The following is a 17,256-nucleotide window of genomic DNA, read 5'->3' as shown; positions in this document are numbered from 1 at the left end:
AGTCCTGCTATTCCTTTGTATGGAACCTGTAGTCTACAGCAGTCCTTCTCCTGGTGGCATATGGATCTGACTCTCTCCATAGCCTCAATCCTGAATCCTTCCTTATCTTCGTGTTCTCAGCTACTGGATGAGCATCATTGTGATCTGGAATTTTTGGCTTCAATTTCCTCAAGACAATAGAATCATCTTGTTCTTCCATTGCAGCTTCAGGCATTGGGGCCTTGTTCTTCTCCGCTGCTGGGATGTTCCTGGTGCTCCTCTTGGGTGCAGTTTTGGGTTTTGGAGCAGCTAGCTTAGGAGTTCCTTTGGGCTTAGATGGAGCAGCCCCTGATCTTATGGCATCTCCCATAAGCTTCTGAGCTTTAGGTGCTGGTGTAGCATCCTCTTCCTCTTCTTCTTCTTCTTCTTCTTCTTCAGAGTCTTTCATGATTGAAGATCTCCCAAGCACTCTGGCAGTGGTCTTCTTGACCCTCTCTTTCCTTTTCTTTTCTGTCACAACCAACTCTTTGGGTGCAGATCCCAAAGTCTCTTGAGTGGATGCTCTGGCTTTAGACATTGGAGCTCTCTTGGCAGGAACCTTTTGCTTCATCCCTGGCTTGGTGACAGCAGCTGTGCGATATTCCTTCTTCAGGACTTTCCTCTTTGAGGTGGTTTCTTCTTCCTCAGCCACATAGTCCTCATCCTCTGACTCTGAGGTTGTTTTCTTGCTGGCCCTTGTGGCAGCCTTTGGCATATTGCTTGGTGTGCTCCTGCTTCCATCATCTGAGTTGCTAGAGGGACTAGTGCCCTCACTCAAGTGAACCTGCTCCTCTGACTTGTTCTGACTGTCACTCTGATCTGACATGATGCAAACACTGATAGCAGACCCTGTGAATAGATTACAGATGAGGTAGAGTGGATGAGCATCACAAAGTACAGAGATTTTTGCAAAAGAATGAATTAAAAACTTAGTTTTAGTTTTCCACAGAAAGCATTTCGGATCTACCGATTTTCAAACTCGGTGATACCGAAGCAGCTTTTGGAACCTAAACTAGTGAACTAGGTCAGACCGAGTCACAGTTCGGTGGCACCGAGACTGCTAGGGTTTCACAAAGTGCTGAACTCGGTCACACCGATTTGCAATTCTCAGTCAGACTGAGAATCACATGTGCAATGGCCTGAGCCAAATCGGTGGAACCGATTTCATCAACTCGGTCGGTCCGAGATGGTTTCGGCGGAAACCTAACCCTAAATTTTCAATTCAAGACTAAACTACGGAGTGTTTTTGATGGATAGAATGATCTCAATCGTGGCAAGATACATGGCAAAGCAATGTGCTGGGGAGTCAGAGTTAGAACAGCACAAAGTTCAAGTCCATACCCTAGTTCGGCGATGAACTTGCTACGGCGGCAACGGCGGAGACGATCCCGTTGACGGCGGCAGAGACCAACAACAGGAGGCGGCTGGCGACGAGGATGATGATCCGGAGACCTAGGGAGGCAGAGCAGGCTAAGCGTGGGTGAGGAGGTTCGGAAAGTTTTCCAAAATTTGACCCGTGGATATATATAGCCTGACCCTGTCGGTGTGACCGAGTGGAACAACTCGGTGGCACCAAGATTCATAACTGCAAGCAGTTACTGAAACTCGGTGTGACCGAAAAGTTCAAATCGGTTGCACCGAGATTGAAAACCTAGATCGACTTAGTGATCTCGGTATGACCGAAATGGATGAACTGGTCAGACCGAAACACACAAAGAAGTTGTGGAAGTTTAAGTCTATGACGAATCGGGGACTCCGAGTGCTCCTCACACAGAGTGGTTCGAATCTGACTTGATCAAACTTTGTGATGCAGCATGAATAGAGTTTGAGACGAGAAAAGCATAGATAGCTAGAGAAGGTTCTTAGGCATTCTTGTCCATCCACTTGGCCAAAAGAAAAGGAAACCAATCCTTCAAAACAACAAGTGGATGTCCTCGAATGAGTAAATTATGCAACCAACATGCTCACACAATAAAATGACAAATGAAATATGTGGCAAAGCATGCACAAACAATTCTAGCATCTATCAAGCAATTGGCGATGACTAGGTCATCTATATATGAGTACATTGACTTAGGAGTCAAATGAGAACATTTGATCGTAGGTCATACTCATCGTTTAAGCACTAGTGGGGTTACCACTTTTACATAAAGCGTTGTTGTGTTCACACCATTAGAGTTGCTTTAGCTCAATTCTTAGAGTAAAGCTCCCCCTAGATGTGAGATCCCCCCTAAGAGGGATGAACTAACCTTGGGTTTTGTCGATGATGACTTCATGTAGGCGTTGAAGATGTGGATGCTCTAAGTTGATGTAGATCATTCGGAGCTATCCTTTGGAGTGAATTGCACTTTCAATACCTACACGGGTTAGTCCCACAAGGAACGAACAAGGATGTCCATAGATATAGAGTGATGCCCACACAAGATGATGTCTATCAAGGCATTAGGTTACCTTGTCCCTTGTCTTACCAACAAGAGGGTTTGTGACTCCTTGAACTAGTGCAAGATGTGGAAGTTGATTGCACTTGTTCTTGCCAAAATGATAAGAGTGAAGTATGTTGGCGGAGTCACCCTCAAGAACTCTCTAGTTCTTCTTCTTCGGGATCCACACCATCTTGATGGGAATCCTCGGAGTTGTCGTTGTACTTGATGAAGTGGAACTTGATGTAGTCTTGGGAACCCACTTGGCCAAGGCCTTAGGAGCTTCTTCAAATGCATCAATTTCCTCTTGAAGCTTGTCCTTGCCTTTATCCTTGTGGTCTTGTGGTGTAAGATCATCTTGAGCTTGTGTCCCCTTGAAAGAAGTAGGATCATACTTCTCTTGTTGAGGAACAAACTTTGTCTTGGGGTATTGATCTTCTTCCCACTCAACTCCATTGGTATTGAACTTTCGTTCAAAACAAATACCTTGATTATTCCGATGCCTTCCTTGCTTGCATACAATTTCCTTGAATTGCTTACTCCCGGCAAGGCTCTTGTAAACACCTTTCTCTATGATTCCCTTCAATAAGCTATTTTCTTGCTCAAGTGTAACTTGGCTAAGAGAATCATTAGTGGAATCAAGAGAACTACTAGAAGCAACAACATTGGGTTTAGCATGATTATTGTTACTACTAGAGGAAGAATCATTCTTGTTCTTGTTACTAGACTTGACTTGAGGCATGTAAGTGGATAAGAGTAAATGCTTGGCAATGTAAGAAGAACTTTTCTTGCAAAGATCATCATTGATTGCCTTTAAGAACTCATGCTCTTGCTCAAGATTGAGCTTCTCAAAACGTAATTTCTCATGAGTCCTTAAAAGTTCTCGATGATCTCCTAGATAGTTTCATGAGCTAACTTAAGAGTGTTTAGTTCTTTAGTTAGAGACTCAATCTTCTCCTTATCATTGTCATTCATTTCATCTTGATTAGCATGATTAATTGACGTTTCATCATAGTATTCATCACTAGAGTTGTCAAAAAGTAAATCATCATCACCTAACAAGTCATCTTCATCACTATTGAAATCAACATACTCGGGGTGTGATACCTTTGGACCTTTGGCCATGAAGCATCTTCCAATTCCTTCATTTGGTGAATCAAATATGTCGTAGGAGTTGGTTGACACAAGTGCTAGACCGGAAACACCTTCATCTTGAGTATATTCGGAGTCGGAGTGATAGCTTCTCTCGGAGTCATTGTCGGAGTCGGAGCCAGATACCCATTCACCAACATGAGCTTGATGTCTTCGTTTTGTGTAGCTCCTTGATGACTTGTCCTTCCTTTCCGAATCCTTGCTTCTCCGGGAGGGTCTTCGTTCATAACGATCATCCCTACTCCTTCTCTCCCTCGATGGTGATTCTTCTCTTCTACTTCTTCTTTTGGGAGAATCTTCTCTTCTCTTGTGGGGAGCCGTACACTCATTGGAGTAGTGTCCGGGTCTTCCACAATTGTAGCAGTTTCGCTCTCGACTAGAAGATCTTTTGTCATTGTAGGACCTTGACTTGGAACTTCTCTCTTTGCTTCTATTCTTGTAGAACTTGTTGAAGTTCTTCAGCATTAGGCTCAATTCTTCATTGAAGGTTTGTTTCTCACTTGATGATGTGGGAGCTTCACATGAGGCTTTGTAAGCACCACTTGACTTGTTATGGAGCTCCTCCTTATCCTTGAGTGACATCTCATGAGCAACAATTCTTCCAATGACTTCCGTTGTCTTGAGATCTTTGTAATTTGGCATCATTTGGATCAATGTGCATACGGTATCATATTTTCCATCCAAGGCTCTTAGGATCTTCTTGATGATCAATTTGTCGGTCATCTCTTCACTTCCTAAGCCGGCAATCTCATTTGTGATAAGAGCAAGCCTAGAGTACATTTCAGCGACACCTTCACCATCCTTCATTTTGAACTTGTCAAGTTGACTTTGAAGCACATCCAACTTGGATTCCTTGACGAAGTAGGTACCTTCGTGCATATCAATCAAAGTATCCCAAATTTCCTTTGCATTCTCAAGACGGCTGATTTTGTTGCATTCTTCAGGGCACAATCCGTTGAAGAGGATATCACAAGCTTGAGCATTGTATTGCAGCATCTTCAACTCTTCCGCGGTAGCTTCACGATTTGGTTCTCTCCCATCAAAGAATTCACCTTGCAAGCCAACACACACAATAGCCCAAACGGCGGGGTTATGTCCAAGAATATGCATTTTCATCTTATGCTTCCAACTAGCAAAATTAGTACCATCAAAGTAAGGACCTCTACGGTGGTAATTTCCCTCGCTAGACGCCATACTCTCCTAGGTTGTGAAACCAAGGCTATGACTTCCAAAAGCTATGAAAATCAAGGCAAATGGAGACCAAAGCTCTGATACCACTTGTAGGATCGAAAGTATGTCTAGAGGGGGGGTGATTAGACTACTTGACCAAATAAAAATCTAGCCATTTCCCAATTTTAGAGTATATGTGCAGCGGAAAGTAAAGCATGTAACTTGCAAGAATGTAAAGGGAAGGGTTTGGAGGATTCAAACGCAGTTGGAGACACGGATGTTTTTGTCGTGGTTCCGATAGGTGGTGCTATCGTACATCCACGTTGATGGAGACTTCAACCCACGAAGGGTAACGATTGCGCGAGTCCACGGAGGGCTCCACCCACGAAGGGTCCACGAAGAAGCAACCTTGTCTATCCCACTATGGCCATCGCCCATGAAGGACTTGCCTCACTAGCGGTAGATCTTCACGAAGTAGGCGATCTCCTTGCCCTTACAAACTCCTTGGTTCAACTCCACAATCTTGTCGGAGGCTCCCAAGTGACACCTAGCCAATCTAAGAGACACCACTCTCCAAGAAGTAACAAATGGTGTGTTGATGATGAACTCCTTGCTCTTGTGCTTCAAATGATAGTCTCTCCAACACTCAACTCTCTCTCACATAGGATATTGATTTGGTGGAAAGAAGATTTGAGTGGAAAGCAACTTGGGGAAGGCTAGAGATCAAGATTCCTATGATAGGAATGGAATATCTTGGTCTCAACACAAGTGTAGGTGGTTCTCTCACAGAAAATATAGGTTGGAAGTGTAGGTTTGTTCTGATGCCTCTCTCCACGAATGAAGAGGAGGTGGAGGGGTATATATAGCCTCCACACAAAATCTAACCGTTACACATAACTTTCCAAACTCGATGGGACCGAATGGTTAAACTCGGTCGGACCGATTCAACAAAGCTAGTGACCGTTAGGGTTTTCGGTGGGACCGACATGCAACTTGGTAGGACCGATATGATTAGGGTTAGGGCATAATGTAATCTCGGTGAGACCGATTACACAAACTCGGTGAGACCAATTTTGGTAATAAGCTAACCAGAGAGTTGGTCAGGTAAACTCGGTGGGACCGATCGCTCATTTCGGTGAGACCGAAACGTTACGAAGGGAAAACGGAGAGTTTACATTGCAATCTCGGTGGGACCGATCGCTCATCTCGGTGAGACCGAAATGTTATGAAGGAAACAGAGAGATTACAATCCCATCTCGGTGAGACCGAGATCCCTATCGGTGAGACCGATTTGCCTAGGGTTTGTGGCAGTGGCTATGACATTTGAAAGTCGGTAGCACCGGATAGAAGAATCGGTGGGGCCGAGTTTGACTTTTGGTTTAGGTCATATGTGGATGTAAGAAAGTAGTTGAGGGTTTTGGAGCATATCACGAAGCATTTTGAGCAAGAACCTCATTAAGCAACACCTCATCCCTCCTTGATAGTATTGGCTTTTCCTATAGACTCAATGTGATCTTGGATCACTAAAATAGAAAATGTAGAGTCTTGAGCTTTGAGCTTGAGCCAATCCTTTGTCCTTAGCATGTTGAGGGGTCCACTTTTCTCATCCATGCCATCCCAATCATTGAGCTTTCCTGAGATATTAATCTTGAAATAGCATTAGCTCAATGAGCTATATGTTGTTAGGAATTACCAAAACCACCTAGGGATAGTTGCACTTTCAACATCCAGGTTCCGCTATTGGTTATTGACCGGAGACGTGTCTCGATCATGTCTACATAGTTCTCGAACCCGTAGGGTCCGCACGCTTAAAGTTCGGTGACGATCGGTATTATGAGTTTTGTGTTTTGATGTATCGAAGGTAGTTCGGAGTCCCGGATGTGATCACGGACATGACGAGGAGTCTCTAAATGGTCGAGACGTAAAGATCAATATATTGGACGACTATGCTCGGACACCGGAAAGGTTCTGGAAGGTTTCAAACATATATCGGAGTACCGGGGGTTACCGGAACCCTCCCGGGGGCTTAATGGGCCTACATGAGCCTTAGTGGAAATAGAGGGCAGCAAGGGGAGTGTGGGGCGCGCCCCCCAAGGCCCAAACCAAATTGGTTTAGGGCAAGGGGGGCCGCCCCCCTCTTTCCTTCTCCTCCTCTCCCTTTCCTTCCCCCTCTCCTACTCCTACTAGGAATAGGAGGAGTCCTACTCCTAGTGGGAGTAGGACTCCCCCTTGGCGCGCTTCTCCCTGGCCGGCCTCCTCCTCCCCCTTGCTCCTTTATATACGGGGGCAGGGGGGCACCCCATACACACACAATTGATCATTGATCCCTTAACCATGTGCGGTGCCCCCCTCCACCATAATCCACCTCGATCATACCGTAGTAGTGCTTAGGCGAAGCCCTGCCTCAGTAGCATCATCATCACCATCACCACGCCGTCGTGCTGACGAAACTCTCCTGTGAAGCTTTGCTGGATCGGAGCTCGTGGGACGTCATTGAGTTGAACGTGTGCAGAACTCGGAGGTGCCGTGCGTTCGGTACTTGGATCGGTCAGATCATGAAGACGTACGGCTACATCAACCGCGTTGTGCTAACGCTTCAGCATTCGGTCTACGAGGGTACGTAGACACACTCTCCCCTATCGTTGCTATGCATCACCATGATCCTATGTGTGCGTAGAATTTTTTTTGAAATTACTACGTTCCCCAACACTTACCACCCATTTGACAGCACACAACACACACACACAACACACTATGATCAACAGCAGCAAAAATATAGCAAGGACAAAGCAAAAAACAACACAAAGAACAGGCATATCATAATCTAGTAGGCATAAGTTTAAAACAGCAGGGCATCCCATTCCCCTGCTGAACCCCAGGTTGCTGCTCCCTGGGCAAAATATTCACATGTTCACAGCAAAACAGACGTTCAAACTTAAAAGTTCACTCCTAAACTACTATGGATCAGACTTGATAGACGAACTAGAGGGCCTGAGTGATGTCACCGACGCAGCTGTGCTTCGAGCACCAGCCCGTGCAGATGTTGGAGGTGTTGGCGTTGAAGATCTGCACCTTCAGCCCCAGGCCGAAGAGCTTGAAGACAATAAAGTCGTCGAGGACGATCTTGTGCCGGCAGCAGAAGTACCCCTAGTCGTGCCCCAGCACCATGTGCCCCCTGAACATCTGCACCTGGACCCAAAACTCGCACCACTTGTTGGCGGAGGGCTGGCGATGCGAGGAGGGCCGCTGACCGGCCATTGCTTCATCACCGACTTGAATTTACGCGAGATGATGAGCATGTCGATGTTCTCCCGGTCAATGATCTGCACGTAGCAGGTTCCCGTGCACCCTCCTCATGGCTGTTCCTCGGCCTCCTGCCAGTGCCCAGCGACATCCTCTTGTAGTCCACCCTGCCAGGGAGCACCACCCTCTTCAACCACCGGTTAGTGGGGATGAGGTCCTCTGCCCCTCTGCGCCGCCGACGACCTGCGCACCACCACCGACTCTGTCCCACTCCGTCTTCATTATCTTGTCAACAAGATGGGCATCAGTTAGCAACATATGACATATGATCGTAGCTAACAAGTAGGACATCATCTATGCTGACTGAACACAACTTACAGTGATCACTACTAACGCATGATCAGTGCTTACAGTTATCAGATCAAGCCACCACTCACATGTCCTACTTGCACCTACTACTTTTGCCATTCAGATATGTCCTACTTTCATGCTACATGCACTCACGTACCCTAGCAAGAACAACAAGAGGAGGACTAAGAACTAATAACAACAGCAAGAACAATAACATATACACTAGTAACAACACTAATAACTAACAATGTGGTAGTATAAAGATACAATGTGTGACTACAAACTAACAATTTGGCAGTACAAAGTAACAATGTGGCACTAAAATGATGCAAACTAACACTGCATTATGAACAATCTAGCCACGTGGGATGAACAAACTATGCATGCACTCTGGTTCATCCCCAAAATAGTGGGTTCTGATTGAATTCAGTCGTATCCAGTCGAATCGAATCGAATCCGCTCGAATATACTGTCCACAATATAATCTAACACACTTAGAGCTACCCTAAGAACCCTAAGTACGAAGCAAAGGGAGATTTGAGAGCTTACAGTTGGGGGTGCCAGTGTAGCGTACGCCGACCGTGGCAAAAAACCCAGCGGGAATAGGGGTGCTGGCGCCGCCGATGAAGAGGACCCAACCATTTTGAGGGCCGCGGACGTGCACCTCGTCCCGCGCCGACTCGAATTCGAAGATGACGCCGACGTCCTGGAGCTCCCCTCCCCTTGCACTGGACGCATAGAAGAAAACCTTCGTATGGGGGTAAAAATTCCTCCATAAGAGGGGCCTGCAAAGGACGACGCCGATAGGTATTGGATCCCCGCCAGGTTTGAGCCGAAGGAGAGGACCACCGACTCTGGTGGCGGAGCCAGAGCGATCAGCGCCGGCGCTGCATTGGCCCGGAGTGGCGACATGCTACAGAAAGGGGAGGGAGCTCGCAGTGCCGCCGCCAGATCCACTCCGGCTGCAGAGAGGCTGGCAATCCACCTCTCTTGGATGGGATTGCTGCCGACGATGGTTGGAGTGGGTGGGGCATGGTGAGATGGCGGCGTTGCCATCGGAGAAACCGAACGGGCGACGAGGTGAGAGAAAGGGAGTGGGTGTGAACTGCCGAGGGAGGTGACGGGAGGGGGCGTGGGGAGTTATGAGCCGTTGTGTCGTCTCCTGCACTTCCCTATGCGTGCAGGCGGTCGCCACGCGTGGCTCGAGCGAGCCTGGCTCGCAAAAAAGGCCGATTCAGCCATTCCTCTAGAGCCATGCCTAGGCCTGCTTTGAGGTTCATACGGCCCACAAATCGCATGTGAGTCAGGCAACCAAACGGGCAAAATTCTACCCGTGCGGGCCTGGCCCGACCTAATGTAACCTACCAACAAACACGTCTTATGTTGTTGCCAGCGCTTTTCCGGGCCGAAAGTCAGAGTTTAGTCATGACGGTAGTGCGACCAAAATACTACAAAAGTCTCCCAAATGGAATCTCTATCTCTACTGATAATAATGAGTAGTACTTCTTGCGGTCCGTCACGCAATTTTGCAAAAAATCCCTGCATGTTCTATGAATTAACGAGTAGTACACACTTTACCGCCGGTGACCATAAGTGGGTTGCTTATTCAAGTAAGGACAACATCCTAGCACCGGTCCTTCCACATAACAAAAGTAGACGCGAGTCAATGAATCATGATGAATGTAACTAGACGGAATTCCTATGTGTCCTCAAGAACGCTTTGCTCACTATAAAATTGTTTGATATGTTACAAGAATCAATAATGCACAACAGAAAATCAAAACTGCTATTTCTTCTGTTCAGTGGGCTTTTGAAGCCAATCGGTTTAATTATCCATTAACCTGCCGCGGCTATCTGTATCATTGCTCATCCTTGAACCACTGCCGAATGATGTAGACGACGAAGGCAACACAAAACACTTCTGAACCAAGGCCGACCGGAATTTTGACCCACAACGAGGAAGCAAAAGCTTCCCGCACAAACAAATGCCAGAGTGCAAACCACATAGTGCTGAAGGCTAATCCTACAGTAGCGCCCACAAGAACCTGGTTCAGTGTGTGGAGACGCTGCGATATCCGTAGCCACGACTGCATGCACATAAGGGGGTTAAAGATTATAATGTGCTAAAGAATTCAAAGATTGTAACCCAAGAGTATGTCCTGCAATTTAGATGATTGAAGGTGAAAAAGTCTACCAAGCAGAAATTGACTAGAGTGAGCTAAAGAACTTAAAAGATTTAACCACAGAAGAGTATGGTCCTGCAATTGAGATGATTAAAGGTGAAAGAGTCTACCAAGTAGAAACTCTTACTAGATAGGAGGCCGATGCTATAGTTGTAGCCCCAATAATCATTGCCAGATAATTTGTCCCAAGCCAATAGAAGACTGCGTTGCAAAACAACCCATATAAGATAATTCACACATTCCTTTTCATTGAACAGGTGGACATTTGATTGCTAACGTCCATGGAGGTATTGTTACAAACTTTTAACTGATAAGCATCTAGTTTCTTTGTTTAGCACAAAACAGGCATATTATTCCTAGTTTAGTCTCCATTCATTGTGTTTACTAGAATAGAAAAGCTATGCGGCAAAAACTGAGGAAAAAAAATAGTTACGGAGATACTGTGTGCCATGTTTAAAATGAACTAGGACCGATCTCCTGTCAGCATTTATGCTTCCGATGTTGCCAGGAGTATATACTGAGAAATAGTATGATGGTTTAATGAATCTAGAAAAGCTTACCTGAAAGAACTAGAAGTGTTGCAGCATAGAAAATGGATTGGGCATGGGATGATGGCATCCCAGGATCAGACCGCAAAGCTGGTGCCGGCCTTTCATGGTTGAGCAGTTTTTTAAGAACCGACGAAAGCATAGAGTTTGCTTGCGCACCCATCAAAGCCCACATAATTTCAGAATCACGCTTCCAAAGAGCCACAAAAGCAAAAGAACCAGCAACCAGCCATTTACTCTGGCACACAATGTTAAAATTTCAGTACAAGGTCCAGAATCCCAAGTAAATAGCAAAAGCTTTTCTCTTGAAGGTAAATAGCACATAGTTAATCATCTAAATTCCTCTCAGAAAAACTTATCAGATACAGTTGCACAAATCAGGCATTAGATGACTAAGATAGTCTACAACTAAACACAGTAAATGTGTATACAAAATAATAATCAAAAAAGGCTTCATAAATAATTATGTGTATAAAAAAACTAAAAATAGCTTCATAAATAATGTTCACACAAGAACAACCTAGCTGGCGACATATATTGCAGTTAGACACCTACAATCAACTTAAAAAAAAGGTAACACCTACAATCAACTAAAAAAAAAAGGTAGACACCCACAATGATGCTACTAAAGCAATGCATATTCTCTTCAGAGATCAAATCAGAATATTCTAGCGTTTCAGTTCCTTTTTGATAAAGCCTCCTGCCTTTCAGCATGGCAGTGTTCCAACTTTCAATGATCAGAGCTCATTTTTTTTTGAAGGCATCAGCACCGGGTCCGTAACTAAGCAAAGCTCATACTAATAAGTAAGACATACTCCCTCCGTCCCAAAATAAGTGTGGAGGGAGTATGAGATTCCGAAAAGGATCAACATATGTCATAGGAACATATACAAATTGCAGCTTCTTAGCAAAAACGAGCACTAACCATCCCATTCAGCGCCGCCTCGACGGGCGTCCACCGGGTTGCCGCCGCCTCCGCCCTCTGACCGGGCAACTTGTCACCTCCCAGCATCGCCTCCCCCTCCCCAGCAGAAACCCCAGGCTCCCGGGATGACCCACGCCCGACCATGGCCATCTCAGCCATGCACAAGACGAGCCGCCGCGGCGACCTTGGCCGCCGGCTACGCGGAAGCGAGAGTAGCCGGTCTTTGCGCTGCGGGAGACGATTCAAGCGCACGGGCTCGACGCGCGGCCATGGGGCTGGTGGCGACAGGAGCATGGTTCTGCTGACCGCCAGCGTGGGAGCGCGGCGCGGGAGAGGCGGCGCTAATGCGGGGGGAGAGCATCTCGGCTATCCGAGGATTTTGACGGGAGGGGATTTCTCGGTTTGGCTGGATCGTGATGGTCCCCTTGGCGTTTTGGTCAATGCGTGCTTATTTGGTCGAAAATGTGGGATGGACTTTTTGTGGGCATTCGCGTTAGAGAAGCACGTGTTGTGCTACGTCCTGATCATAGTTTAGTCACGTATAGTGCGACCAAAATGTTGCAAAAAATCCTCCGAAAGAAATGCAGAATAAATCTGAAAATGGGATTGCTAAATTTTAGTCTACTGAGACCTAGTCGATGCTATATTCATAAGATTTTACATGAAGATCCGTAAAAAAAAAATTTTAACTTTTATTTATTTATTTGCTATACCACTTGACTGAGACTTGATTAAGTTTTAGTCAACCGAGACCTAGCCACACCCATCTGAAGAAGCTACATATAGCATGACTTCGCACCGGTCTCCTAAAGACTCCCCAACTCTCTTTTGGACAATTCCAAGTGTTCTAATAAGGACTTAATAATTTTGTCCCATTCACCCCCCCCCCCCCCCCAATACCAATTGTAGGAACGAAGTATGTCTGTGGGGAGTGAATGCGAGATTTAAAATTTCTTTAAATCTCTCATAACCCAACAGCAAAACGAAGATTAATAGTGAACAGAGATCAAGAATTAACCACCGAACGAGAACTACAACGGCCATCGAGAATCAGTAACATGGTCAAGACATAATTCACAACATATAAACGAAAGTAAATAGAGTGAAGGAATGGCCAGTGGTGCTCGATGGCGACAAATATTTGGTAGACCAGTTCGCCCTTCTGCAAAAAGACTACGTCTGCTTGGAGGGGTTTGTGATTGAACATAGAAGATAAACTCTTTTCGTCCTATTTCTCCTTGACAACTGATTCGTTAACCAGTGCCGACCACTCATGGTAGATACTTGAAGCGATCTTCGAAACTTTACAGATTTTGTCTTTGTGAATCACAATTATTCTTAGTCACTGAAATAGTTGATACCTAACCGTCTATAGAGTTCGCAGCTCTCAAGAATAATTGGCGGAGCGTACTGGACTTAGATTCGAGTGATGCTAAACCACTATTTATTTTTTCGGCTCTTGAGTTTTTATCTTAGTGGATTTTAAACTCAAATCACTCGGAGAGAGGTTGCTCACACAATCTTCTTCAAATCACATAGAGCAACCAATGGTGCACGTTGGATGGGATGAACTATTTATAGCCGCGGTCTTCTAGATGGGAAAAGACCATTTTGGACATGACCACTCGGCCAATGCCTAACCGACACGTGACCAACGTGCATATTTTTGAGCACAACGATGATATTACTTGTGGAGCATGTAATGCTAACTCCTCAGTCCGAATCAAATCTATCGCAGCGAAGAACTTCGTCTCTTCCTGACGAGTATAAATTCGGATCACAAAGAGATTTATCGCAACTCACATAGATTTTGGTTTAGCATTAGAGTACCGGAAGTTTCGAACACTATGCCCCTCTTAATAGTACGATGGTTCTATGACTCAAGAAAGAGAAGAAAAACAAAGAAATAAAATAATACGTCTTTTGTCGTCTTCCAACTTCTCGGCTGCAGTCAATTTCTTCGGACACATATCAAACCAATTGCTTTGTGTCAAAAAAAATTGGAGGGTCACTTTTGACAGGCATAACCCTCGGTGATAATCCTCGCTGCCTCGTAGGAGATTGTCTTCGGAGTTTGTTCCAAACTCCACATGACTCTAGGGACTTGTCACTCCGTGTGCACTAGCAAACACATTAGTCCCACTGTTTATGTCAACAATCTCCACAACACAAGGAGGCAAATTATTGCACCAACAATCTCCCCCTTTTTGGACGATTGTTGACAAAACAAATAATCATCGGAGTAAGGGTAGATAAGTGAATAGTATAAAACGGAAGTGAACAAGTTTTACTTGTCTTGAAGATAAATGGGCTTCCCCTAAATGTATCCATGGATATATGAGTTCATGTTCATGGTGAAGCGAAATTCATCAGATATGGAGCCATCAGTATTAACTCCCGCGCGGAGGGAAAATGGTGTATATGTTCATAGGATAAATCGTTTGATTTTCAAAGGTCGAGTGCTTGGTGCGAGGAGGCCCAGAGTAATCACGAATCTTCTCAGCGTCCATGGTGAAGTGAAATTCATCATCAATGATAGCATCAATGTGGTTGACGGTGTCCTGGATATGGGGGTACTAACCTAGCCAGCCCATTCTCCTCGGGTTGGGTCGGCAAGCTTTCATTCATGATCAATATGGACGCCGGAAGCTGTACGCAGGAGGCGTGATCAAGACTGCCTCCCCCAAAGACTTGACGTATACTCCAAGATCTCTGCCACCGCCTAGCTGTTAGGACATATTTCCCCCTAAGTGATTTTGGTGTGATTGATGACAATGTGTTTATGGACTAATTGTGTGCATTGAGTATTTCAGATGATCGAGCATATGGCAGAAGACGATTTGAGCCCCTTGGAGCTTCAGAGTGAAGACGGCTTTCTTTCCCGTATTTCATTTTCGATGGACTTGAGTTGTAGGAAAAACCGTACTACCAAGAGGGGGTCCGCTTCGGAAACTTTTGGGTTGAATCATCATGTACACACTCATATTGCACCCTAGTCATCTTTCCGCTTTTATGGAGTTGTCCCTCTGTTCTGCAGAAAAGGTTGTGGAGAGCTGCCAGCGAAAGTACCACGAGCTAGTTCCGCTCATACCCCCGCCCTCTGCTCGGGTCCCTTTTTCGTGTCGGGTTCTATGGTAGTCCAGCGGTAGTCCCAGTAGAGCGAGCGGAAGTAGAAGCGGCAGTACCGCCTCTAAGCGGTAGTATCGCCCCTACCATCGATGCCACTGCTGCTTGGTGCTTTGCTCTCTCCTCAGGCCTTTGCTTTCCTCTGCGGTAGTTGGGAGCGGTAGTCCTGGCGCTAAGCGGTAGTACCGCCCACCATGGGCGGTAGTACCATTGTGGTCGTTCTACCATAGTCCTACCTATGCACTGTAGCATTACAACCCCAGCAGTAGTACCGCTGGGGAGAGCAGTAGTACCGCTCCGGCGGCACTATTGGCTCCTGGCCCAGTGCCATTGCACTTACTACCGGTGAATATCTCTTGGGCGGTAGTACCGCTCCTGGAGTGGTAGTACCGCTTGTGTGCGGGTTGACGGTTGCATAACGGTTAGATTTGTTCCCCACTATATAAAGGGGGCCTTCTTCCCCAAGAAGACCTACCTCTTCCTCCCCAAACTCCATTGTTGCTCCAAAGCTCATTTTCGCCCGATCTCTCTCCCTAGCCAATCAAACTTGATGATTTTATAGGGATTGGTTGAGAAGGCCCCAATCTACACTTCCACCAAGAGAAATTTGATTGCCCCCACTAATCCCTTGTAGATCTTGTTACTCTTGGGTTTTTGAGCACCCTAAATGGTTGAGGTCGCCTCGAAGCCACATTCCATTGTGGTGAAGCTTCGTGGTGTTGTTGGGAGCCTTCAATTCGGTTGTGGAGAGAGCCCCAACCTTGTTTGTAAAGGTCTGGTCGCCGCCTTCAAGGGCACCACCAGTGGAATCACAACATCTCGCATTGTGTGAGGGCATGAGGAGAATACAGTGGCCCTAGTGGCTTCTTGGGGAGCATCGTGCCTCCACATCGCTCCAATGGAGACTTACTTCCTCTCAAAGGGAAGGAACTTCGGTAACATATCCTCGTCTTCACCGTCTCCACTTATGGTTATCTCTTACCTTTACTTTGTGCAAGCTTTACTTGTGTTGTATCCTTTGTTTGCTTGTGTTCTTCGTGTTGCTAGTATCTTATAGGTTGCTCACCTAGTTGCACATCTAGATAACATATTTGTTGCTAACCCTAATTTTTTAAGAAAGGTTAAAAATTGGTAGTTGCCTATTCACCCCCTCTAGTCAACCATATCGATCCTTTCAATTGGTATCAGTGCCTCGTCTCTTTATTAAGGGTTTCACGACCCGTAGAGTATGGTTGACAGAGAGGAGGAGGTGTCGAGGCCGTGAAGTTGAACTCGGTCACTTGAGATGACTTAAATGAAGCTATGGCTTCACTTAAGACGTCTATGACAACCGAGGTCAAGTCCATGCTTAAAGAATTACTTGAGGGGTTGAAAACTTCTACCTATCTGTTGCTTGTGGTTAATCCCACCACATCGGAGTCGGAGGCCAATTCCGGCAAGGAAGTGGCTAAAGGCACTCAAACCACCTCCCCTCAAAACAAGAATGGGACGGGAACTTTTGCCTCGGTTCCCCCTCCCCCGGTCTATGGAGGACCGTGATACGTCTCCAACGTATCTATAATTTTTGATTGTTCCATGCTATTATATTATCTATTTTGGATGTTTAATGGGCTTTAATTTACCTTTTTATATTATTTTTGGGACTAACCTAGTGACCAAAGGCCCAGTGCAAATTTCTGTTTTTTTTGGTCTATTTCAGTGTTTCGCATAAAAGGAATATCAAACGGAATCCAAACGGAATGAAACCTTCGGGAGAGTTATTTTTGGAACAAACGCAATCCAGGAGACTTGGAGTGGACTTCAAGGAAGCATCGAGGAGGCCATGAGGCAGGGAGGCACGCCCAGGGGGGCAGGCGCGCCCCCACCCTCATGGGCCCCTCGTGGCTCCCCTGACCGACGTCTTTCGCCTATATATACTCATATACCCCTAAAACATCCGAGAGCACCACGAAACCCTATGTCCACCGCCGCTACCTTCTGTACCCAAGAGATGCCATGTTGGGCCCTTTTCCGGAGCTCCGCCGGAGGGGGAATCGATCACGGAGGGCTTCTACATCAACACCATAGCCTCTCCGATGATGTGTGAGTAGTTTACCACAGACCTTTGGGTCCATAGTTAT

The 17,256-nt window shown here is 46.0% G+C and overlaps 1 protein-coding gene across 2 annotated transcripts; it reads right to left on the bottom strand.

The window, feature by feature from the left end:
* Positions 1-10,021: 10,021 nt before the first annotated feature.
* Positions 10,022-12,412, bottom strand: LOC125512400 (lipid phosphate phosphatase epsilon 1, chloroplastic). Of its 2 annotated transcripts, XM_048677494.2 has the most exons (4): positions 12,011-12,408; positions 11,098-11,323; positions 10,665-10,738; positions 10,022-10,441 (listed from the first exon to the last, which is right to left on the bottom strand). In XM_048677494.2, exons 1-4 carry the CDS (start codon positions 12,302-12,304, stop codon positions 10,214-10,216), a joined length of 822 nt encoding a protein of 273 aa, XP_048533451.2. In that variant the 5' UTR covers positions 12,305-12,408; the 3' UTR covers positions 10,022-10,213. The 2 variants fall into 2 exon arrangements, with proteins under 2 accessions (XP_048533451.2, XP_048533452.2); XM_048677495.2 differs by lacking the exon at positions 10,665-10,738 and having other exon boundaries at positions 12,011-12,412.
* Positions 12,413-17,256: the final 4,844 nt, after the last annotated feature.

Source organism: Triticum urartu, chromosome 6A, assembly GCF_056163025.1.
Source record: "Triticum urartu cultivar PI428250 chromosome 6A, HENAU_Tu73, whole genome shotgun sequence".
NCBI lineage: Eukaryota > Viridiplantae > Streptophyta > Magnoliopsida > Poales > Poaceae > Triticum > Triticum urartu.
The sequence above is the reverse complement of the archived record's forward strand: the minus strand, read 5'-3'. Positions and strand labels throughout refer to the sequence as shown.

Coding starts and splice junctions, on each gene's coding strand:
- LOC125512400 (XM_048677494.2), bottom strand. CDS start 12,304: ATGCTCCTGTCGCCACCAGCCCCATGGCCGCGCGTCGAGCCCGTGCGC. Junction 11,324..12,010: donor AGGCGGCGCTGAATGGGATG/GTTAGTGCTCGT, acceptor ATTGTGTGCCAG/AGTAAATGGCTGGTTGCTGG. Junction 10,739..11,097: donor AACACTTCTAGTTCTTTCAG/GTAAGCTTTTCT, acceptor TTTGCAACGCAG/TCTTCTATTGGCTTGGGACA.